This window comes from Drosophila suzukii, chromosome 2R (genome assembly GCF_043229965.1).
Source record: "Drosophila suzukii chromosome 2R, CBGP_Dsuzu_IsoJpt1.0, whole genome shotgun sequence".
NCBI classification, from domain to species: Eukaryota; Metazoa; Arthropoda; class Insecta; order Diptera; family Drosophilidae; genus Drosophila; species Drosophila suzukii.
The window spans coordinates 6,727,691-6,752,534 of record NC_092081.1 but is presented as its reverse complement, the minus strand read 5'-3'; the positions used below and the strand labels follow the sequence as shown (position 1 = coordinate 6,752,534).

The following is a 24,844-nucleotide window of genomic DNA, read 5'->3' as shown; positions in this document are numbered from 1 at the left end:
TACCGGATTCAGGAGCGTGGAAATGGCGTAGAAGACGCCTACGTTGATGCCGTAGGACAGCAGCAGGAAGATAAAGTTTCGGTTGGTTATCAGGTTCTTCAGCGACTGCATAAAGCTGACTTGCTCCGCTCCGGAGCTCTCCAAAAGTTGGGCCGCCTCCTGGGCGGCCGATGGTGGAGTGGGCGGTTTGTCCTGGAAAACTGTGAAAATTTAAGATTTTTAAAGACGTTACCACTTGTATTTAAAATCAAAATAGGTCCTTTTATTAAAAAAACCAATCAATATTAATAAATAATTCTAAAATATTTGAGGTCCCATATAAAAATGTTATATTATAAATATATATATTTAGAAAAACTGAACTAAAAGATATATTTTTAACCTACAATATTATATATTAAATTAAAAAAACCAATCAATATATATGAATTATTATAAAATATTTGATATCCGCTCCAAAAATGTTATACGAGAATGTAAAATCTCTCAAGATTTTAGCTGAATATTTGTCTTTAATGCAGTTATACTCAATATATATGTAATGGAATTTCAGATATTTAGGTTCTTTATTAAAACTCCGTTAAATGTTACTTCCGGGACATCCAAAACCCATCAAAATAAGCATGCTATTAAAATAAATTGTGGATATAAAATATTTTAGTGGTTAAAAACGAGGAAAAACCACTCGGAATTTATTGACTGTTTGTTTATGACCTCATTTTATCATCTTCAGTTTACGTAAACTTTATCGAAGTGTTAAATGCCAGCACTTACATAGCACCATCAGGACGAGCAGGACGCTGGTAAGACCGGCCACGTAGTAGAACATCATCTGCAGATCACTGCCCACCGTCTCCAGATCCGGGGAATTTGGCACCAGCATGGGTGGCAGCACAAAGCCAACTGCCACGCCCAGCTGGAAGAAAGAAGAGGGCGGATGGCTGGAATGTACACAAGTTGCTCAAAGCGGAATCTGTTTCCGGTTCCGCCGCTGCTGCATCTGAATCCGCTGCTATTTTTGCTCCTCTTCCGGACTTTCACTCTCTGGCCCCCTAAACCCCGACCCTCTTTCTCTGGTGTTATTCACGCTGCAACTGTGAAATTGATTTATAGTGGGCCTGGCCCGGTTAGATATATATTCCTGCTCCCTTTCCGGATCCAACTACCCCAGTAACTGCTTCTCTGTTGCCGTTGTTTTTTTGTTTTCGTCAAAGTTTGTGGCGCTGTTTTACGGCGAAAAAAATAGATGTACGCCCCGGGCTCGGCTGTGACAGCTTTGCTTTTTTCCGCACACGCCAATGCACAAAAGTTGAGCCATGCAATTTTTAGTTATTTTCCTTGATTTTTTGTGCAAGACCGATAGGGTATCACGTGGATTATGTAACGTGGGGGAAACAGCCAATTTCTTCATCACAAAAACACAATAATCCCTCAATAAGTTTTAAATAAATAAAACCTCTGGGCAATACCTTCAAAATGTGTTCTCCATAGAATATTATGCATTAAAGGGTATCTGTTAGTTGAGTTATAATAGATATTGCTGTTGTTTTTTTTATCTTGCTTTTAAAAATGGCTATAAATCGGTTTTAGTGACCATGACGGTATTTTGGACCATGTGACACTTGACAGTCCGGAAAATAAATTGGACCATGAAACCATTTTTACCATAGCAAAGTTTAACCAAAATTGAGATATTGGTTACTTTGTAGACTTTAAAGCAACGTGAGTATCATGCAATCGTGTAAGCGTTTTGTCCACTTCATCAAAAAATCACTATAATCACTCAATCAGCTTAAAATATATAATTTTGTACCTACAAACTGAATTTTCCATAGAATATTTTATATTAAAGGGTATCTGTTAGTTGAGTTGTAATAGATATTGCTGTTATTTTATTTACCTTTCTTTTTAAAATGGCTATAAATCGGTTTTTGTGGCCGTGGCGGTATTTTGGACCATGTGACACTTGACAATCCGGAAAATAAATTGGACCAAAGTTTAACCAAAACTGATATATTGGTTACCTTAAAAACAGACGTTAAAGCAATATGGTAGTTTCGTGTAATCGCTTAATCGCTTTTTGCAATTAATTAAAGCTTTTGGGAAGTGTTCGTGTTTTAATCGAATTGAAACACCTACACCTTCCTTTTGTAAGGCAAATAATCAGTAGACTCCCAATTGTTTTTATTTAAGCAAACAAAGGAAATGTCAGCCCGGTGGAAAGTTCAGCTTCACACACAATAAACCAAATGGAGCTCTTCTCATTGGAGATAACTTTCGGTTTGCGCAAACAAAGGAATGAACTGCTGGGATGGGAAAACTCAATTCCCGCTGACGTTAAATGAAAACCTTTGGCAGTATCGTGACCAAACAGACAGGACACCGATTGCCGAGCTGCAGGTGGTCCGTGCTCCAGATTGGGCCACCCATTTCGTGGAGCAAACAGAATCTGTTTTCCCCCTGCTGCCATCTTTACTTAAGGAGATTGTGTTCCGGGTTGGTAGTTCGATTTTATGGCAGCTCAACTATCGAAGGATCAGGAATATCCCGAATACACCCAATTTTTCCCATTAATCTGGGTAAACCTTGAAAAATCTCCCGCAGATTACTTGAGATAGATTACAACAAGAATCTGTGTGATTTGAGCAATGGAAAATCCTTTGAGAGATAGGTAGGTAAAAATACGTTTCGTTCTTGTGCAAAAATTTATCACATGCAAACAAAATGGAATTAATTATCTTAAGACCAAAATTTACCTAAAAGAATTTCCAATCCTTTTAGTATTGGATAGAAAGCAAACCTTTTACGATTTGAATTAACATTGAATAACTTTTAACAAAGTATCCATTGGCAGAACGGAATTCCCTTGAAACTGTTTCAATTTAACAACATACGGTTATGAAATGCAAATCGTTCATCCTTCCCGCCATATTTCCGAAATATAAAACAATAAATGTCAAGGATTCAATTTACAGCGCTACAATAAATTTGAATAATTCCTTTTGGCTGGACCATAAAGCTGGGGATTGGTATAATCGAGTAAAAACAGAAATGTGATTTTGAAATACTCAATGGCAATGTGAGGCTGAGTGAATTCATAGAATTGCAGCCATTTGCATAAATGTGTTCTCCCAAGAGATGGGCCATAAACCAGGCGGATGCCAGGAGCTCATCTCCCGCCTCCTTTGTTCCGGCTATTTGGGGCTTTTACGAGGGGAACCCAAAAGGACATTCGAGTGGGATTGCCGAGTGGCTGCAGTCTGAGCTCCTCCATGGTATCGGGAATAAATATTTGAGCCGACTGGGCTTCGAGCACCGAGCGTCTGAGCCTCGTTTTCTTTCCGTCGAAATGCTCGCAGGCGGCCCTGGAGAATGTTATTTTCGACTTGGCGGCACAACTCGTTCCGGCCGTGTTTACATGACCATCCGGCAAAAAAAAGGACGTGCAAAAAAAGGAAAATAGAAAAAAATGGGGGAAAAGAAACTGTGTTTGCTCAGCACTCTGGCAACAATGCTCCTCCGCCAAATCCGCTTCAGCTCGGCTCAGCCAGTCAGAAAAGGCGAGATTTGGGGGTAAGGGGGTGGTGCGATAGCGGATCCCAGAGCGTGTGGTGCGTCGTCCTTGCCAGATAAGGCTGCCAAGGCGATTGAGTGGGTGGCTGGGTTGGTTGGGCGTCCGTATTCAATGTCATGTCGGCATGTGGGCCACCTACGTGGCCCCTCGCTGCGTTTTTTATGAAGGCTCTTTTTTTTTGGGGCACAAGTTCGGCTTGGCATTTCGACAAGAGATTACCCGGGCTGACTTTAAAGCCTTGCGCCATCCTGACCCACTACTATTCAACATCAGCATCATCGCTCCTGCCCGTCATCATCACGTAGCCCCACATTGTCACATCCCATTGTGACTTCCTCTACCTGTGACAAGCGGAAATTATAAGCCTTTTCATCTGCACTCGAGTGAAAGGCAAATATGACGCACAGGTGCGTTTAGGATGCAATGTGTCTTGCCGGGAAAGGGATGTGGGTGGGTGGATGTAGATGGGCAGGTGCTAGGCTGCTGTGGATATTTGAGCCCCCTATTTGCACTGGCAGTCCTGCCACCCGATGTGCTCGTAAATCAACATAAAGAGCAAACTGTTACCCCTCCATTTCCCCGTTCACAGTGCCCATTTTCCATTTTCCATTTTCCACTCTCCATTTCCCAGAGCCATTGTCATTCATCACCGCCGCACCTGACACTGTTGGCTAATGGCTAAGCAAGCGGCCTAATTGTTTTGCGGTGTTTGAGCCCATAACCTGTCGAAAGCAAAAACTGCAGTTGCATTACAATGCAGTGACATGGGCCTGCTGTACTTTTGGCCATTGTTTGGTTTCCTTTAAAGTTCACTCTTACCTAAATTAAATTTATTTAATCTTGATTTCAAAAATGTTAAATTCGTCGATAAGACAGTTGATTATGATTATTTATAAAGATTCTGGCTTATATATGTTAAATTTATGGCCAATATGACCTTTAATTTAAAATTTTAATGGAGCAGAAATAAAATAAATAAATTTGTTAAGAAGCTTTCTTGATTTAATAATAATAATCTTCATTCATTAATTATCTCTTTCATGAATTAACTATAATAAATTCCTTGATTTATTATTTCTAAAAAATATATATCTTCTACAATTACTATATAACCAAGGCAATTAAACTTTTAAAATTAAGGACTTCAGTTTTAATGCCTTTTTTATGAAAGTAATAATAGTAGAGGTTTACGCCGATGGTTTCAGCAGCGGCGGCGGCGTAGAGTTCTAAATTACCCAGTGGCGGCGGCGTAGCCGTTAGAAAGAACCGGCGGCGGCGGCGGGTACGCCGCCGGTGAAATTGTCGGCGGCTGGCGGCGTAAGCATTTAATAAACTGATTTTTTTTTCCTTTTATTAATAAGTGAGTCAAGCGAAATAACAAATTAAACTAAAACTAAATAAGAGTCTTTTCTTGACTTGATAATTAATAAGTAAGTTAAGCGAAATAACAAATTAAACTGAAATTATTGACTTCATAATTAATAAGTAAGTAAAGCGAAATAACAACTTAAACTAAAATTAAAACAAAATAACAGTCTTTTCTTGATTTGACAGTTTTGAGATTCATTGAAATTGATTGAAATTGAAATTCATTGTCTTCATTATTAAACTATTAAAAAAAAATTCTTAAGAAAAACTTTTCTTACAAGTTTCGTAGTTATCATGAATGAAAATAATTTTATTGACGTTGTGAGGACTGAGCTGCGACCGTTTATGTGTAATTGTAAGACCAGCAATGGAAAAGACTCGCTCACTTGGTGTGCTCGTTGATGGGAGATGAGACATTTAATCGATAACTGAAAGCGATTATTGTCGAAAATTTTTTTAGGATATATTAATAATAACCTTTTTTATTTATAAAATGAATAAAAATTTGTATGACGCCGAACGCCGCCGCCGCGCCGGTTTTTACGTGACTCGGCGGCGGCGCGTCAAAAAAGCAAAAAATCGGCGGCGGCGGCGGCGTGGCTCGGCGGCGTATATGTCTAAATAATAGGTCTATTAAGTGGTTAATAGATTAGATTAGATAGAATAGAACTAAATAAAATATCTAACCAATTAAAATGAGGCATTGCTTCTCCATTTTATTTGAAAATCTTAAAAGAATATATCTTTAAACACTAATTTCTTTGTGCTAACTTTCAAATTCTAATTTCACTGTACTACAAACATTCCCATACATTGCTCCAGATCAACGAATATTTCCACACTCGTCTTTCAAGGCAAAACCAGCTCTTTTACACCTGAAGGCTTAATGGGAAAATTGGCCTTAATTCGAGGAAACAACGGAATAAACCATTTTCCGCGTGACACATACCCCAGTTCGAGGAAGAACCTGAATAAACCATTTGCAGTGACACATTCCAAGTTGGCTTATGGTTAATGAAAATACCTTACTCATTGGCTTACGGAATTTCTGTGGTTGCCATCCCCGTTCAAAAGTCAAATAATCAACTGGTCGGTCCACCGCAATCTCGAGTTGGGCACTTGCAACCGCATAATGCATGTCAGCTCACCTTAGGCCACCTCATCTCCCTCCATCCCACCTTTCAATTGTCCAGCCCCATTGGACGACCACGATACGAGGTATCCATCCAGCCAGGCGGGCAATCACTTAAGCTCCGGAGAATTTCGGAGAGGTCATTTCGTTTGTTTGCCGCTGCTGAATAAATTGAACCTCTTGCCGCTGGCCAGAGATGCGGATGCAGTGCGCCAAATTGAATCCACTCAAAGAGCCTTCCGCATGCATTACCATTGGGAGCCATTGAGGCGGAAGGTGGGCGTGGCACGGGTCGACCCTGCCGTTGTCAGTTTTGTTTGACTTGTGCGGTGGCTGTTCGCAACTCTTTTGGCAATTTCATGATTGCCTGGCCTGCATGGCCTGGCCAGGATTCACAGGACAGCCGGCTGCAAAAATGTCAGAGCAAGCCACTTCCGCCCCACCGGAAGTGGGCCACACTGGTCGACCTTGCCCGACTTACTGCATCAATCTAGCCAAATGGGGCGGCGGGCCACTGCCTTTTCTGTGTTAATGCAAATTCAACGGCTCACTAACTCACAAGAAGATGTTGTAGCAGCTCACATGGCAGAGCATCATGGCCATGAATTTTGACTGCAACGGGGACCCACTCACCTGGTTGCCAAAGACTCCCACGCTGGTGGCCGAGGACACCTGGTCCGGTCCGAACCACACCGCAGCCAAGCGGGCGGGAAGCGAGAGGATGCACACCTGGGCCAGGGCCACGATCGACTGGCCAATGAAGCTCACGTAGAACAGCGACGGATCCACCGAGAAGACCTTGATCCAGGCGCCCACACATGTGCCCACAATGCCAACCAGGGCGGTTATGCGGAGACCCTGTTGATGACACAGAAATAACACAATGGGCAATTAATAATGGGTAAAGTCAGAGCTAAGGAACAATGGTTCCCCTTTATCAACTAAGGAAAAAGCTCTACGAAAGTCCCAAAGAATCATTATCTTCTGAATATTTATTATTATTAAGCTAACATATATGGTTATACTATAGTAAGGAAAATTGGGAATTTAACTATAGATTAGTATTAGTATTAGTTATAAATCCTTGTTTTTAAGGTATACCTTTCTTTAGTATACATTTATTTCCTTTTTTTTAGTTAAGAAAATAGTTGAAAACAATTTAATTTTAAGTGAGAAACATTTTTGTAAGCTGTTTATTTATTCATTGAGATATACAATTCTATCAAATAATTATACCCGTTACTCGTAGAGTAAAAGGGTATACTAGATTCGTCGGAAAGTATGTAACAGGCAGAAGGAAGCGTTTCCGACCCCATAAAGTATATATATTCTTGATCAGGATCACTAGCCGAGTCGATCTAGCCATGTCCGTCTGTCCGTCTGTCCGGATGAACGCTGAGATCTCGGAAACTATGGGAGCTAGGCTATTGAGATTTGGCGTGCAGATTCCTGAGCTTCCTACGCAGCGCAAGTTTGTTTCAGTAGACTGCCACGCCCACTCTAACGCCCACAAACCGCCCAAAACTGTGGCTCCTACAGTTTTGATGCTAGATAGAAAATTTTAACTGAAATGTAATGTTCTCATCAATAACTATCGATTGACTCAAAAAAAAGTTTGCCACGCCCACTTTAACGCCCACAAACCGCAAAACCCTGTGACGCCCACAATTTTCATGCTAGATAAAAAATTTTAACTGAAATGTATTGGTCTTGTCAATACCTATCGATTGATCCAAAAAAAAATTTGCCACGCCCACTCTAACGCCCATAACGCTTAAATATGTATACCGCCGGTAGGTGGCGCATTTTAATCTCGCTTTGCTGCTTGCATATCTCCATTTAGCTGAGTAACGGGTATCTGATAGTCGAGGTACTCGACTATAGCGTTCTCCCTTGTTTTTTTCTTTTTTTATTATACTGAGAGAATGTTTATTTTCTACTCAAGTATTATCCTTTAATCTATACACTGATAAAAAAACCGTAGTAAATCCAAGGATTTCATATTCATTTTAAATATTTGTTTCTAAGTTTTTTGGCTTTTATTTACTTTAAATAATAAAATATTAAATATTACAATAACAGTGTATTTAAAAATTTAAACTTTATTTGAAATTATTTTTTTTAACGATAAAAAATATTTAATTTAAATGTGACTCGTAAAAAAAATTATTTTGTACCTTTTCTTATCTATTTTATATTTTTTATATTTTGGTAAACATTATGTTTTTGTATATAGTTAAAATATTTAATACAAAACGTTGATTTCAATATGTATATATTTATTATACCCGTTACTCGTAGAGTAAAAGGGTATACTAGATTCGTCGGAAAGTATGTAACAGGCAGAAGGAAGCGTTTCCGACCCCATAAAGTATATATATTCTTGATCAGGATCACTAGCCGAGTCGATCTAGCCATGTCCGTCTGTCCGTCTGTCCGTCTGTCCGTCTGTCCGTCTGTCCGTCTGTCCGTCTGTCCGTCTGTCCGTCTGTCCGTCTGACCGTCTGTCCGTCTGTCCGTCTGTCTGTCCGGATGAACGCTGAGATCTCGGAAACTATGAGAGTTAGGCTATTGAGATTTGGCGTACAGATTCCTGAGCTTCCTACGCAGCGCAAGTTTGTTTCAGTAGACTGCCACGCCCACTCTAACGCCCACAAACCGCCCAAAACTGTGGCTCCTACAGTTTTGATGCTAGATAGAAAATTTTAACTGAAATGTAATGTTCTCGTCAATAACTATCGATTGACCCAAAAAAAAGCTTGCCACGCCCCCTTTAGCGCCCACAAACCGCAAAACCCTGTGACGCCCACAATTTTCATGCTAGATGAAAAATTTGAACTGAAATGTATTGGTGTCGTCAATACCTATCGATTGATCCAAAAATAAATTTGCCACGCCCACTCTAACGCCCATAACGCTTAAATCTGTCTACCGCCGGTAGGTGGCACATTTTAATTTCGCTTTGCTGCTTGCATATCTCCAGTTCCCTTTGAGTAACGGGTATCTGATAGTCGAGGTACTCGACTATAGCGTTCTTCCTTGTTTTTTCTATTCAATTTTTGTATCAGTGTATCAATTTAATTTCTTTACTTAAGACTTATCTCGAATTCAAGATATATGCGTATTTGTCTCAGTGCCAGCACTTACCACTTTATCCAGAAACCAACTGCCGGGGAATATGAGCGGTATGTAGAGGATCATATAAATCATGGACGTCCAGTCCACCCATTTATCGCTGATGCCATAGTAGCTGCAGGACAAAGCGAAGTTGCTATTAGAAGGGGGAACTAGAAATTCCCATGGCGAGAGTGCAGTTGTCGCCCAACGGGAAGTTAATTTATTCAACCCCATTCATTAGGCCCCGCCCACAGCCCAGTAGTTTAATGAGCTTTGTGAAAACTTTTAACGGAATATGAGGCACGATTTGCTGCAATCGCCACGACCTCCCCCTACTCACCGGGTTATTATGTTGTTGATGATGGTGTATTGTATCCACTGCATGGCGTTCGAGGATGAATAGAACACAAAGAGAATGAGCACCGCCCAGCGACGGGCGTAGACTTTGTAGCCTGGAAAATAGAAATAGAATGCGAGCCAGGTGAAAGCCACTTCGAAATGCTCGTGGAACGGCTCAAGGCTTCCCAAAGGAACTGCGCCGGAGGACCCGTGTAGCTGCACCGGATTAACTGGATTAGGGGGCAGATTACACTGCTCACTTACTACTTACTCGGGGCTAAGGCCTTTCCGGAACTAATATCCATGCAAATGGCGGCCCACCCCCGCGCCCACGCCCCATTATCATAATAAGTTGATCCGCCCTTTCTGTTCTGCAAGTGATTGCGTGGCCCTACAGGGATTTTTGGTACTTCTCTCAAGGTCGAGCTTAAAGGCTTCCAACGTCAAAAGTTAGTGGGCGCTTTATGAAGCTAAGGATTCTCATGCAAACAAATGTCGAAGAGGCTAACATAAATCTCTGTAATTTAATGTCTCCTATTCAGATTTATATATTCTTCAATAACATAATATTCTGAATGTTGTTAGTCCTTGTAAGTCACTACAAATTTATTTTGATTTGCTATATAAATATTTAAACAATTCTGCCTTTAATGGGTTGTGACCTTCTCCAATCAGCAAAAGTATTGAAAGCTCTGAATGAACTGCAAATGGTAATTTATTCAATAAAAAAGATATTGCGTGTTTAATTACATTAAAGACATTTTCCCACGACTGATGATTGCTATTTTAAATGAGATTTAATTCGATTACTTGTTCCTAATCAATGTTGTGGCAATGAAATACAAATTTTAATCTCCTGAACTAACTTAATTTCGCTTACAATCTTACTATTATTTTGGCTAATGATGTTTGTTACAAAACAAAGTCGTACAATCTAAACTACCTACTTTTCCTTTTGCCCCAAAATGTATTAAATGAAGTGGAAAACTTTAGCTTTAAGGGAGAATGAGTGCACTCGTGACATTCGCTTTTATTTCTCTCATTTGTGCGCACTTTTAGTTTTCCCAGGGGAGCCATTTGTTCGCCAAGCAAATATTTATGATTAAAATGTTTGATTACAAATAAAACCGTAGAATTTCATACATAGGCGAGCAAAGCGTTGTGTGCATTGGGAATTAAATGGCTTATTTGAGCACATTCCAGTATATTGCATGCGTGGGATTGTGTATACTATATAGTTCTATTTTTAACCATCCCTTTTTTGTTCCAATTTGCGACAATTCAGAAGCGACGTCACTAACTTTTTGGCTTGCATGGCATTGAAAGTACAAAACCTTTGATGGCGTTCTTTATTTGTATTTTTCAGTTAAAGCACGTGCATGCAAACACACATACAGGTACAATGGCCGGCATGTGTTTACAGTGCACAGAAAAAATATTATGATAATAAATTAGTGAGGATTTAATTTTAATTATATTTTAAAAGGCCGAGTTATCCTATTAAAATGCGGTTGATTATAGTAATTAGTAAAGTGTATAAAAACGTAGTAGAGAAAACAAGATCAATATCTAAAACATATTTATAGATCAATGTTTAAATTATATTATAAACAATTCGATGATAAGAGATAAATTCGATTTTTATTTAAACAACATTTTACTAGACCCAGTTATCAGAACAAATTAATGAGTTTTTAATTAGTATTATATTTTAAAAGCCCGAGTTATTCTATTAAAATGCGGTTGATTATTAATGAGCATGAAAAAAGTAGTAGAAGATCAAGATCAATATTTAAAATATTTTTATAGATCAATATACAGAATATTTTATAAATATTTCTATAATAAGAGATAATTGAGATTTTTATTTAGACAACATTTTATAAGACCGAGTTATTCGAATATAATACGATGGATAATAAAAAAAAGTAAAAGAAAACCTAGTACAGAAAAAATATTAATATTTAAAATATATTGAAAGCTTTGTCATTTAAAATGAGTTATTTAATTTTGACAAATATATTTTCTTTATCTTAGGAAAGGCTTTTAAATCTATTGTAAGATAATTTATAAAAATATATTATTTTTCTCAGTGCTGCGGGCAGGCTTGCTTTTAAGTGAATGTGCGGCGGTGGCTTTGGCAGGCTTTTGCCAAGTGCATTTGTGTGTGGTTGTGTGGTGCTCGGATTGCAATGCATACAAATGCCCGCCGCTGTGCACACCCTTTAACACCCACCCACCCACATCCAAAACCACCCCCACCACAATCACAAACACGGCAATAGTATTGCCTACCTTGAGGTGCAGTTAAGCCAAAATGGTCGTTCATGTCTGACATGCAAAGTGCACCTGCACATAAATTTGAACATATATATGTAGATATATTTGAAAGGTAACTACTCGTGGCATGAAATACAAACGAGGCATGTGTTTAAGTAATATTGCATTGCTCATAAATGGTTTCAGTTAAATGAGCAAGCTACACCTATCATTAAAATAAAGGTGTAATATTAAATTAATATTAAATTCTTTCTGCATATTCAGCATGCCAATATCAGTTTCATATTGCTAACTCAATTATTCCGCTTCATTTCTTTGCTATCTTCATTAAAGTCCTATCAAATTGATAATAATCAAATATTTGATCACCTCACAATGAACAAAGTATACATTTTTTGACATTTTCAAGTGTTTTTCCCAAATGCTAAGGATTGAACTATTTAGATAAGAACACTATCAGTGTTATCGACCTCATATAATTTAAAAACCTATAAATGAATACCTCTTTTTCAATGTTGCTACCTTGATTATCTGCCTAGTTTTTCTATCTTCCTTTGTATCATAATCATATTAGTTATAATATCATATTCACCACAATTACATTTGTTATTCTTATTAGTCATTAAGAATATTAAAAAAGTACCTGGGGGTAAGCGCGGGTGATTGGTTGATATTAACTTTAGGAATACTGTTTGAAATTAAAAATGTTATGTTTTTGTTTAATATAATAAAGTGTTAATAAGTGTTCAAGATGTTTAATGATTTTTATGATGATTTGTACTTTATAGTGCGATGTGTTAAGTTTGGTATAAGGTTTCTTTTTCATTGTGGATGATGTTTGTATTTTTTTTTTAAAGCATTTAAGGAATATGCTTTTCACTGTTAGTACTTATGGTAATAAAACTTACCTTCGGCTGGGGCATTTTGTCCGCCGGCTGCCTTGGCCTTGCCCTCCTTGTCCTTGGGGGATATCATGTCTGTGGACTTGCTGGTGGCTATGATGTGCTCGCTGTTTTCGGGAGCCCCACTGGCACTGTGCTTCAGATCCATCCAGTGGGTGGTGGTGGGTGGTTGGAGGTGGCGCTTCTAGCGACTGGGACAGGTGTAAATTCAGCGATCGGTGGTGTCGTTAAGTTGCTGTGGTGGCTGGCTCTCTGTTCTTCTCGGTGACAATCGGAATCACTCGGGCAGTTGTGGTTGCTTAAAGCTGATTTTTGAAAAGTGTTCTGCAAACAAGTGAAAATTGCACAAATCAGCGCAAAAGCAGGCAATAAATTCAATTAAATTGCTGCTAGAGCTTAATTCTAAAATTGAGCCAACCCCATTGAATTTGCATAAGTACTTTGTGGTTATAAAAGTAACATAATATTGTGGCTTACTATCCGGCGTTGTTTGTGGATTAGTTATGTTAATGAGGTTATTGTGTGCTGACCCTGAACTTGAATACTCTAGTTTGAATCTCACAAAAGACAGAAATAAAGGTTACAAGGTGAGATTGGTTTTAGCTAGAATAGCTGTTTAAATGTCAGTATAATATCTGATAGCATTCGCAATAACACATTTAAGATGTGTCTTATCTAAAACACATAATATATCTATAAATTAACAAGTGTAAGCATACATTATCTATATAAATTATCTATACATTATCCATAAATTACCAAAATTTTCCTACACTCATAAAGTTTTTGTGCCTAATCTGAATTTAATAGGTGCTTTTAGTTGTTAACCAGCTGTTAATTAAACTAATGGGCAAAAAGTGCTATAAATCATAGAGTATACCTGACTGACCCCTATTTATTAGCTTTTTGTGCCTGATCTGATTTCAGCTCTACCGAAATGCTGTGGTTTTGGATAAACCAAACCAACGCAAAACCCGATATTAATACGCCTTAATTAGCTTGTTGACTGGGGTGATTACACGCGAATTTCCATCTGCTGCTGTTGTGACATTGCAATTTGCTTTAATAAAGCCATTGAATCAAATTTAAGCACGGAATTCACCCTCACGGCCACTTGTTGCTCTGTCTATGGATTTTGGAACCCGGATTTGTATACCCCTTATTCGTAGAGTAAAAGGGTATATAAGATTCGTATATATGATAGGTATATAACAGGTAGAAGGAAGCGTTTCCGTGAAGATACAGGCAAATAAATTGTGCAATTTCGAAAACAGCCGAATTGCTGCATGCACATTTCTATCTCCCTCGCACTTTCTTAAGCTGGGTATCTAAAAGTCGAGCCTATAGACTTTAGCGTTTTTTCTTGTTAGATTTTTTAACGTCAGCTTTGGCTTTAGCTTAAGCGTAAGCTTTGGCTTGGGGCTTTGGCAAAATGCAATCACCGACAGTTGACTGACTTTGACTGAATGCGCCGCCAAATAAGTTGAGTGGATTGGCAAATTGGAATCCGGAATCCGGATTCCGGTTCGGATTTCGATTTCCATTTGGGTCACTATTTCGGTCTTTTATTTTCGCTGATAGTTTTCGCCGCCTCATTTGGCACGTGCATTTCTGCCATTTGGCCCAATGTCATTAGTCGCAACGAGATGAAATTGTTTTTTTTTTTTCGAAAAGATACAGACATGTCGTGTGCAAACAGTTTTTCCTCATTTCCATATCGGCTAATTAGATCGCTCGTTCAACGGCGATAACAAATGCCAGCCAATTGAATTTGAAATGCTTAATCACTGCATTTAAATCAATTTACCGCATTAAGTTTTTGAGCCCAGGGAGATTCCCCTATTGAGATTCAGTTTCGCACAATCGGAGGTCGTCCATTGAGCAGAGATAATTGCCGACTTTCGAAGACCTTTCCGATATGGTGGATTTTTCTCAAGACTTTGGGATCGCAATGAATCGCAAGAATTTATAATGTTTCTATTTCTTTCGAACACTCAAGATAAGCGTCATAGTTGCCGCTTGCCCAACACAATCGGCGGGAGGTTGCTCTTTGTCAAGATAAATACTCGCAAACGAAGTGGGTATATGGCTTGTGGTCGGTTCGATGAGCGTAACCACTGCGATAAGACGGGTTCTAGACGCCGGCTACACGAAGGAAAATGTCTCGTTAAAAGCAAACACATAACTATAGATTTACTAACATTAGTTTTAACTGGAATTTGAGAAACACAGTATACAAAACAAAGCGAGTTTGAGACAAGTAACTTCTACCTAACTTTAAGATTCAATGAATATATTAAGTCATTTGTAATGTTATTTTGATATGAACAATGTCATGGAGATATTGAAACTTTGATGAAAGAACTTAATTCTATTTGAAACAAAAATTAAGATCAAAGTATTTCGAGTTTTGTCAAGGGTTCACTTAAAAGTAAGGCACTGGCTTCAGTTTATTAAGGGTTATTATGCTTCATTCGTTTATACACATTGCACACTTGTACTCATTTCATATCATATCATTTAGTATCTCTTTAAATTTCTTAAATTTAAACGCAGTTCACGCAGATGTTGTCATATTCGATTGAAAGCTGGTCTGCACTAAAGAACATGTTGACACTTTGTAGAGTATTATTAGCTAGGCTATTTTTAAAACACTTCGTTTACGAACTCGGAGCTTTTTTTTTTATTTTTGCTTTTCCTAGTGCAGTTACAAATGCAGGGGCTCCGAACCAACGTAAATAACTTCCCGAACTGGCATCGGAAATTGACTTTCAACCGCCCACCTCCGCCAATAACACGCACGTACAATTTTGATGGCGATTTACACGGGGCCAATACTCTCGAAGTTTACGGTTTACGGTGGGTCGGACCTCGCTTTTTTGAACCCGCCACTGCGCTCTTCACCCACTTTGGCACTCCGTCTTGGCACGTTCTTCGTCGGCAACCACTGAGTGATATAGTGGTGGAGGTAGTGGAGGTAGTGGGTTCCGAACAGCTGATGGAGGTGGTGCTGAGCCACCGGAGAGAAGACGGCAATCGCGAACGGACCAAGTGGTACTGAAACTGATTCCGAAAAGCGCTCTGCTCAACTCTCCGTCATAAACAGCAATGCTGATTTGCAAATCGCTTTCGGCTCGTTCACTTATTATTGCTGCAAACAGCTGATTTTGTGGAGGGGATGACAACCAAGTAAACCAAGTACACTCGCCTCGAGTGCCCTACGATGAGAAACCTCTTTGTGATAAACGATTACGAACTGTTCTGTTCTGACTGGCTTTTGATTGTTTTACGAACACCTCTCCCCAATTTTAGGGCATTTCGCAGTCATCGTTTATTGTTGTTTTCCTTTCACATTATCGCCGTATCGAGTGACAAATATTGAAACACGTTTACCAGACTTGAGTTAAAAGTGCTGGATCGAGCGGTTGACCGACTTCTGGCCGGCACTGTGGGGATTCACAGACGTCTGTGCCCAGCGCACGGACACTCATTTCTGGTATCGCCTCCGAAAACAAGTCCAGCTGTCGTGAATCAGCGTACAGGAATCCCCAGCTGGATTGAACCAGACTTGGGAGTAAATTGACCTTAATGTGATTACAGTTTTACCTCCAACTGGACTTAACTCGGTGAAACTAACGCAAACTATCTTGTAAAAAAATTTCATTTTCTGAAAATTTAATCCAATCCGATATGATATTAAAAATACTAGAAACCTCTAAAAATAAAATAAAACAAAACAAAAGTAACGAGTTAGAGAGCTTACAATACTTAAATAAATTAAATTATATTTTTTACATTATCCTAAACCATGGATAATAAAGTTAACTTATATAGAAAAAAGGTATATTGAAATTAGATCGGCTTCTGTTTATATGTATTATTTCTTTTGAAGTGGATTTTATGTTATTTAGGAGAAATGAAACGAATTGATATAAAAATTTATTGTTGTTCCGCCAATTAAATCAGTTCTTAGAAGGGGTTCTAAAATGTAGTAAGGTCTAACATTCCATCGACACGTAACAGTGTCTAATTAATTATTCGCAAATTCTAAAAGCCCCGATATTCGTAGTTCACCTTAGCGCTGTCCCCCCGTACTTGGGACACAATTGCATTTGCAATCCGTTTTAAATTTTCTGTTATTTGTTTAGCACAGCTCGCTCCTCTGTTGGCTCCCCTTTTATTTTTTACCGAGCGTAGCACGTGTATTTCTGGCTTTCCCCCTCCGTATTCCCCTTTCCTCTCCCCCCTGCCCCACAGGTCGCCTCATAATTTTTTTATTTCGCTGTTTTTGTGGCATTTATTGAATAATTTGCCTGCGGGAACTTCCACTTTCCTGGTGGGGCCGTGGCTCTGCTCCGGCTCTCCGGCCTTGTTTCGAATTCCAGACGGCGGATCTGGCGGATCTGGCGGACCTGGGGATCCGACGGTGCCCGCAGCGTGGTGGCGACGCCATCACAGTGGCTGGGGGTCATTATTCGATTAAGGCAAATTATTATGTTTTATTATTTATAATGCAAATATCAGCAGAGACACGGCCAGACTGTGGTCAGCGATTCTCCGCGGGGGTTGGGGTGAAAGTGCTTCACTTGTTTCGAGTGGCTCTCATTGGGACATATGTACACTGAGGGAAATAATGCTTAATAAAGTTTGGTAGGCACATCTTGATTTACTTTCTTTAATTTTTATTCTAACGAACTTAAATTTAAAAAAATTCCCTTTCCATAAAGTTAAGGCTTGCGCCTGTCAAAAATTCTAGTCCATTGGTTTAATTATGTAATGTATTAGTTCTTATTGCGAAATAAAAATTAAATTTATATTTTAACGAAACCCGTTCTCTTGATTTCAAAGATTCTTAAAATGGGATTTCCGTTCTGTTTGAAGGCCTTAACAATTACTCATTTTTAATAAAATTTCCCATTTCAAGACCGAAATAAATTTGGTTAGAGTTTTTGGAGTATAGCTAAGAGCACAAAAATAAGTTTAAGATAATAAAATGTAAAACTGTTAATAATTATATAATAAACGTAGCTTAAGGCCACAGTAGCTATCGCTGCAATAAGAAACATAGGTTATAGGTAATTTTCAATTGCCTTTTAACCTGAGAATAAATAAATAAATAAATAAGTTTAAGATAACTTTTGAAAAAGTAGCCAATACATTTTTAAAATCGTTAAATTTTAATTGGTTTGGGACATTAAAATTCTGAACAGTGCAGTAGTGTTTTCATTCCAGACTTATCGCCGCGTTGTACTTTGTCACTCGGCTATGCGAATATTTCGCGAGACTCTCATCTGTTTCTACAACTCATTCGCCGATAATGACCTCGTAATTCAAGTGCTGATAAGAACCGAACATGACATTAGGCCGATTGGGGTATTAGGTAGAATTACTATTATTAACCTATAGCAACCCGAGCTGCGGCTCCATAAATCCCGTTGATCGGATGATTTCCACTGATTTTCCCGTCATGTGGGGTTGTCACGATTAAGTAGTGGTATTTTATTACGAGTATGGTAAACGATCTAAAGTTTCCCTTAAGCCACGTAATTGAAAAGACAACTCGAGACTATTAATGAGAAGCAGTTAAATGCTATAGTCTAGGAATATAAAGCATGCAATAAATCTGTGATTTATTGAACTATTTTATAGAGTAAAGTTCTCTATTGTAGACACATAGAAAAAATAGTAAGATAATGTATTATTTATACTTATTTATTATATTTAGAAAGCTGTATTAATATTCCATTTTAAATGTGTTAATACACCTAAGTATAAAGCTTTAAATACACCTGGACTTAATTTAGACCCACTAAAAAATTCAAAGGATACAAGGACAGCGAAAATGGCGCTATCCTGTAATTATTCTACGGATAACAAGTGAAAACGTAGCTGCAAACGGGGCTAACAAGTTATTTGAATTTCACACAAAGCTTTAGTCAATCTATTATTCTGCTGGCAAAGTACCAACAAACCGAATGATATGGCCAACTGCGAACGGAGAATTCCGCCTGGACTCCACCCGCCGCCCACATGGACCACCCAGCGGGTCGGAGTTCACCCAGTTTCACCTCGTTGTTGGCAAAAGGCGCGAATGCGAGCCACGGTCTTTGGCGGAATCAACAACCGTATACGCTACTAATGGATTCTCACTGCGCCACCCGCCCGTAATCCTTTTAAATCCCACCCATCCTAACCCATCCTAAACAACCCAAACCCACCGACACCCACCTTATCCACTTGAGAAGTGTGCAAAGCAGCGCCCGAGGGCCGATTGCAACATTTCTCATGTGCCACGCTGAAAACAATTGCATTCGAGTTCCGCCGGCTTTTGTCTTGAATTCACTTTAGTCGGCCAGCTGAATTCGAAATGCAATTTGTATCTGACAAGTGGCCGGCGGACACAATGAATCGCAAATGGCAACGCAATCCTCGCGCCAATTAGGCAAAGGACCCGGGGAAAGGGAAATATTTATGCATCCAATTTGAACGCGTAGGCGTCCCTCCACCGCACCTTCTGGCCATTTGTGGCCGAGCTCGTTTACTGCGAATCTCCAAATCGTAATCATAATCAACAGGGGAGGGTGGGGGCAGTGGGGCAATCCATCCCTGGGAGGGATACGTTTTCATGCTTCCTTGAAGCGTAAGTGACAGGAAGAATTATTGGCCGACATTAGGCGCCCACAGTGAAGTGTCTACAAACTGGACCTTGTGAGATTTTATCTTAAATTGTGAATGAATTGGGATGTTCAAGTTGTATCTATCTATTTTATGGTTGTAAAATGTTTATATATCCTTTATACACACAAAAAAAGTTTAGTAACTATAAAAAAATTTACTTTACTATTTACAATGGTTTTATATGTATACGTTTTTGCTTTGCTTACTATTTAATAGTTAATCCACTACTAACATAGATACGTCCATGTGATGTGTGTATTTTGTTATTGCAATAGTAAATTATTATTTTTTGATTAACTATCAAAAATAGTTATCCGATGGTAAAATCTTTCACACAAAAATATGCAACAATAACTTTACAAATATTCTCCAATATGTTGTTTATAATTCCCAACTGGTTTTAGCGTCTTGTCTCAATATATATTTAGAATGAAAACAATTCACAAACTATATTTTATGGATTGGATACCTATAAAAATATTTATTTACATATAAAAATATTATATTTATTTTAACCAATGGGTTAGGTTCATTGTACCCTCTTTTTAGTTACATAACTATTTTGTACAATAACCCATAACTAACTATTTGATGGATAAAATTGCCAATTCGATGGTTAAGGACCGTTTTACTATTATATTGTTCAATTTTACCAATCGATTTTGTTGTAAAATATTTCCTTAAGTAATTGTTTATAACTTTGAGGATATGTACCGAGCTCACTATTTGATCTCCCGAGAACTTATCTGAAAAACGATCCCATATTATTGACGTTTATTAATTTGTCAATGCAATTATTCTTTGACATTTTCAAGTATAATATGATTGCAATTTCATGAGTTTTATTTCATTAGAGCATCTAAGATTTAATTACTACTTCAGAAAGATAAATCATCATTGTCTATCAGATTAAAGGTTTATTCGTTTAATGGCCTAACCATTTTTTTTTGTTAAAGGTTACGGTACATTAATGACGTTGAAAGCTCATCTGAATTCGAACTTAAATGATGATCCCATAAACCTGACATTTGTTAATAATCAATTAAATCTGAGATTATTCTTAGCCTTGTGAAATAATTTGGGATTTCAATTTCTCGATCTTCTTTTTATAGCAGTTACAATTTGGTTACGACTCCAGAAAGATAAATCACCATTGTCCAATAGATTTATGTTTTTTTAGAATTTTAAAACATTTTATTCGTCTAATGGCCCAACCCATTATTTTTCGTTCAGGTTGCGGAATATTAATGACTTGGCAGGCTCGACTGTAGTCGTATTTGTGTGTGGCTCGGAGGGATAAGTGGTATCCCGGCTCTTTATGTGGATGCCTCGCCTCAGTGCCTCACCGTCGGGCGTCTCATTAATGCGTCCTTGGTGGGGCAGGCACAGCGGCACAGGCATTTGTCAGGCCCTTCTTAATCCCTGCCAAATCGCGTAATTATATACGTACAGAATAATACCCCCCGTAACACCACAGCGCCTAACTGCGATATAATTTCCGCAACATTTATTTATTAATTAAAAAATTTGTGCCATTGACGATGGGGGCTTACGGGTAAGCTAGATAAATTACCATAAATTGTATTTTATTGCCCAAGTTCTATGTAAATCACAAAGAGAATAGGCGACGAGGGGCTTTTGCAGTGGGCTGCAAAAATACCAAAAATGTGTAGCATGCTTTCCAGCGCATTGTGAATTTCCTATTATCAGGCGAAAAGTTTTGGCCGCAGCAGCTGGAGGAAGTTCTTGTACCCTTTTTTATGCCTCGGCCACATGCTGCGGTCCATTTGCAAAAAGGGGGAGGAATGGGGTTGGTATAGGGTTGGAATAGGGTTGCAATAGGAAGGCAAAGCTACGTCCGCAATTATGCAATTTTCGCCTGGTATCTGCGATTAGTGTGCAGTTTTGTTCGGCTTTCTGCGGCCAGATGCGTTTTTAATTGCATCAAAGAAGGCTTCCGTTCCGTTCCTGGACACCCTGGACACCCTGGCCTTGTCAGTTTCCTAATTGGACATTTGTAATTAACTTCACTGGCACTCACGCTTTCTTTTTTGCCCAGTCTGCTTTCCACTTGGCTCATTTTTTACCGTGCAGTTGGCATTTAATGCAGTTGATTCCCATCCCTCAGTACCCTTTTTTTACTGGGTTATTTATGTATCGCTCGTTAGTTTTCGGCGGACTCTAATTTATCGACTGCCCCGGGGAGGTGGACAAGGTCGGATTTAGTTTATCCAAGCCAAGTGGGTGGGTGGTGGGTTGGCCAGCAAATGGACTGCAACAAAGGGGCTTAATTGTCTCCAGTTTGTCATAATTAAGTCAACTGGAGTGCACAGAAAGTGCACATTCTGTGGTCAAGTGGCGACTTTACCATTCATTTGTGCTGCCCGCCAGGAAGTGGCCTACTTTCTTCCCGACCCAAATCAATAATCTTCCTGGGGCCTCTATCGCCCATTAAAGTTGTATGTCTTTGGCGGTGCCGCAGCGCTCGAGCACTCAATTTACTTGTCGAAAGAACCCGCCCACCTCAGTTCCCTGCTATTTTGAGGCACATCCTTGAAAGGTGGCAATTGACCTATGCGATAAATAGTTTGCGGCTGGCTGAGGACGGTGATAAATGCAATTTGTTATGTCTGACAAAGGGACGACGAGTTCTATTGCCTTCTACAATGGGCAAGTTTAGAGTTTGCCCCGGAATGGGTCTATTAGTTTTGATTCATAACTTTTGGCTAACTAAGTTCTGTGGTAGGAAATATGTGACTACGCATAATATGCATAATTTACACTTAACTAGAAGTAAAGTATTCATTTCATTCATTTTCATTTTGCTTGGATTATTTAAACCTTTTACAAAACATTGGATGGATATTAAAATTTCAAAACAAAATTCTTTAAATTTATAAAAATGTTTAGTTTACAAACATATGTATTAGCACGTGAATCATATAAGTGATAACGATCTGTGACGATTTCTAGGTTGGGCCAAAATAATGGAAAGAAAAATTTTAACTCAAATGTATAACACATAAAATGTATGACATTTGGGAAATTCTCAAATGACGAATGCGACATTCTTTAGCATTTATTATACTTTAATAAAGGAATAAATCTCAAAGCATTTGATTGCTAATGTTGATTATGGGCAATTGTTTGATTTTAGGGTAATTACGAAAATCAAAGCCCCCGCCACATGATACAACCAAAAATAGAATGTACTGATATTACTTAATTATGGTTTTTGATTGATTAATAAATAGTCCGTTTGTTTTATGGTTGGTTTGGTTTTAAGAGTATTTACTACCTGCCGTTCAAATAATTTTAAAGAAATTGTTTGAATGTTGTAAAAAATAGGACTCCACCAAAAACTATCACCACTTATGTAAGCTAATTTTAGTTCTTGCCAAATTACCAAATTCATTCTTAAGCGCAGAGTAGTTCCTTTCACTGAAGTGTTATTCGTTAAAAGTGAAATTCCATGAGGAAATAAACTTAAGCAAGTTGTGAATCTAAGACTATCCAACTAATGTAACACTTTGGGGAATAAAAAGTTATGTGCAGACAAGCTTTAGCAAACTATCTTTTAAAGTTTGTTGAGGATTAAAAGCACACTAAAGCAATGCACTAAATACAGTGCCTCTTTAAGAAAACATATGTTATTGTTTCGACAATGTTTAATTGACAATGTTTAATTGACATTGTGGAAACAATAGAATATGTTTCCTTAAGAGACTGTTGATGCTTTGGTTTACTTGATATTTTGCCCTAAAGACTTGTATGTTTGCTTCGACCACAGAAAGTGAAATTTGAAACCGACAAACTGCACTTGCCTCAATTAAATTTGTGAATGTAAAGCCATTCACAGAGAGAAATATCCAAGAACATTGTTCTTGAATTGAGAACATTCGTTCTTAAAACCGTGTGAGTTCATTTTGGTATCAATTTTCTCAATATTAGAACGAAATGGTGAGAAGAGAAAAGTTAAATTGAGTTTATTTAAATCTTTTTGATAAGTATACACTACTGACTGGACTAATAGTTTATTTTTTGAGATATATTATGCAAGTACCGCCAATTCAATTTGATTCGAGCAAAATAAAAACATTTTCAGTTTAAAAATGTCTTTCTTTTTTTAAGAACATTTTCAACTCAGATGAGAACGTTCGAATTTTCTCAGTGTGTTTACTTGATATCCTGCGTGATTATAAAGCCCCGTCTATGCTTCTGTTTTGACTAAAGGTGTGAATTAATGTATAGAAAGTGTTAGGGGCAGTGAAATTCGAGCACGACCAACTGCACTGCCTTAACTTACTTGTGAATGCCAAGCCGTTTACCTGATATCCCACCTGATTAAAGGTGAGAACGAGAATAGATGGCCCTGGGCGAAGTGCCTGTTAAAGCTGAAGCCGTAATGAGCTTAGGCATTCAATGCCTTGGTCCTGGGACTCCGGTGTGCTGCCGTTTGTGGCTGTGTGTGTGCGAGAGTGCTTCAGTTCAAAAACCCCCAAACATTACGTCACAAGCCCGAGTCCACACAGACGGGGGGAGTGTGGCACACACACTGGAACATTGCTGCGGGCCAGACACCAACACACACGCCAACAGTTGTGGCATGTGGCATGTGGCATGTGGCACGGCTGCTGCTGCTCTCGCAAATCTTTGGCTGAGCTTTGGACATTGGCAGCTGTGTGGGTTAAGAGCGGGCGAACAGGGGTTAAGGGCGGTTGTGCTGGATGGTGTCTGTGTTTTGCAATTGTCTAGCTGTTTTTACTGGGGTTGACTCGGGTTTTTGGTCTGGGGCAACACAGAAATTGTAAAAACGTGAAGACACCTGGACCCGGATTGTTCCACTCGGTCTTTGCAGGCGGAAAAATCAATTTATGGATTTTAGTTTCGTTTGCATTTGTTTTTATTTCCCTTCCGCTCGCATCGCCCAGTGACACGTTCGCGCCTCTTGAGTCTGGCAGCTTGTTGATGCCACCGGAGGAGGCAAGGGGAATCGAATCCTTTGGCAGTGGAAGGTCCCTGCTCGGGAGCCACACTCCCCACTACCACTCCACAACTCGCAATTAAAGCAATTTCTTTTAATTGCAATCAAATGAGACGAGAAGGCTCGCCGCCTTACTTACCCTTTGGCACGTCCTTCACTCTTCCTTCGCAGGATGCAGGATATGGCCGGAAATCTTCGGTTGGCGCGCTAAAATGAGTTAGCGTGGTTCACAGTGGTGCCTGAGGAGGTGCGTTTGTGAGTGCAACAAAAGGGGGCGAAATGGAATTAATTTATTAGAAGGAGGCCCAAGGAAACTGGAACAATTCACGGCACTGTCGACTGCGGCTAAACCTAAACCCACACGTACTTGGGCACTTTAAACGCTTGCTCTGCACTGCAAAAAGTTCCCTCCTTTTCTGCGGATACTGCTGCTGCTGCCTCGGTTTTTCGCTAGCACTTTGGGGAGGAAT

At 39.0% G+C, this 24,844-nt stretch overlaps 1 protein-coding gene across 6 annotated transcripts in view; it reads right to left on the bottom strand.

Moving 5' to 3' along the window:
* HisT (Histamine transporter) overlaps positions 1-24,844 on the bottom strand; it is a 27,658-nt gene extending 2,814 nt beyond the window's left edge. Inside the window, exons 1-9 of one of the 6 annotated variants that reach the window (XM_065863965.2) lie at positions 24,742-24,844; positions 24,514-24,613; positions 12,719-13,036; positions 12,454-12,498; positions 9,532-9,643; positions 9,222-9,324; positions 6,708-6,932; positions 775-916; positions 4-200 (exon numbers count right to left, since the gene is read on the bottom strand). In XM_065863965.2, coding sequence (XP_065720037.2) covers positions 4-200; positions 775-916; positions 6,708-6,932; positions 9,222-9,324; positions 9,532-9,643; positions 12,454-12,498; positions 12,719-12,860 — 966 coding nt within the window. In that variant the 5' untranslated portion in view covers positions 12,861-13,036; positions 24,514-24,613; positions 24,742-24,844. Of the gene's footprint in view, positions 1-3; positions 201-774; positions 917-6,707; positions 6,933-9,221; positions 9,325-9,531; positions 9,644-12,453; positions 12,499-12,718; positions 13,037-15,518; positions 15,745-16,105; positions 16,226-24,513; positions 24,614-24,741 lie in introns of those variants that run through there. The other 5 variants (XM_065863966.2, XM_065863963.2, XM_065863964.2 and 2 more) reach the window with 5 other exon arrangements.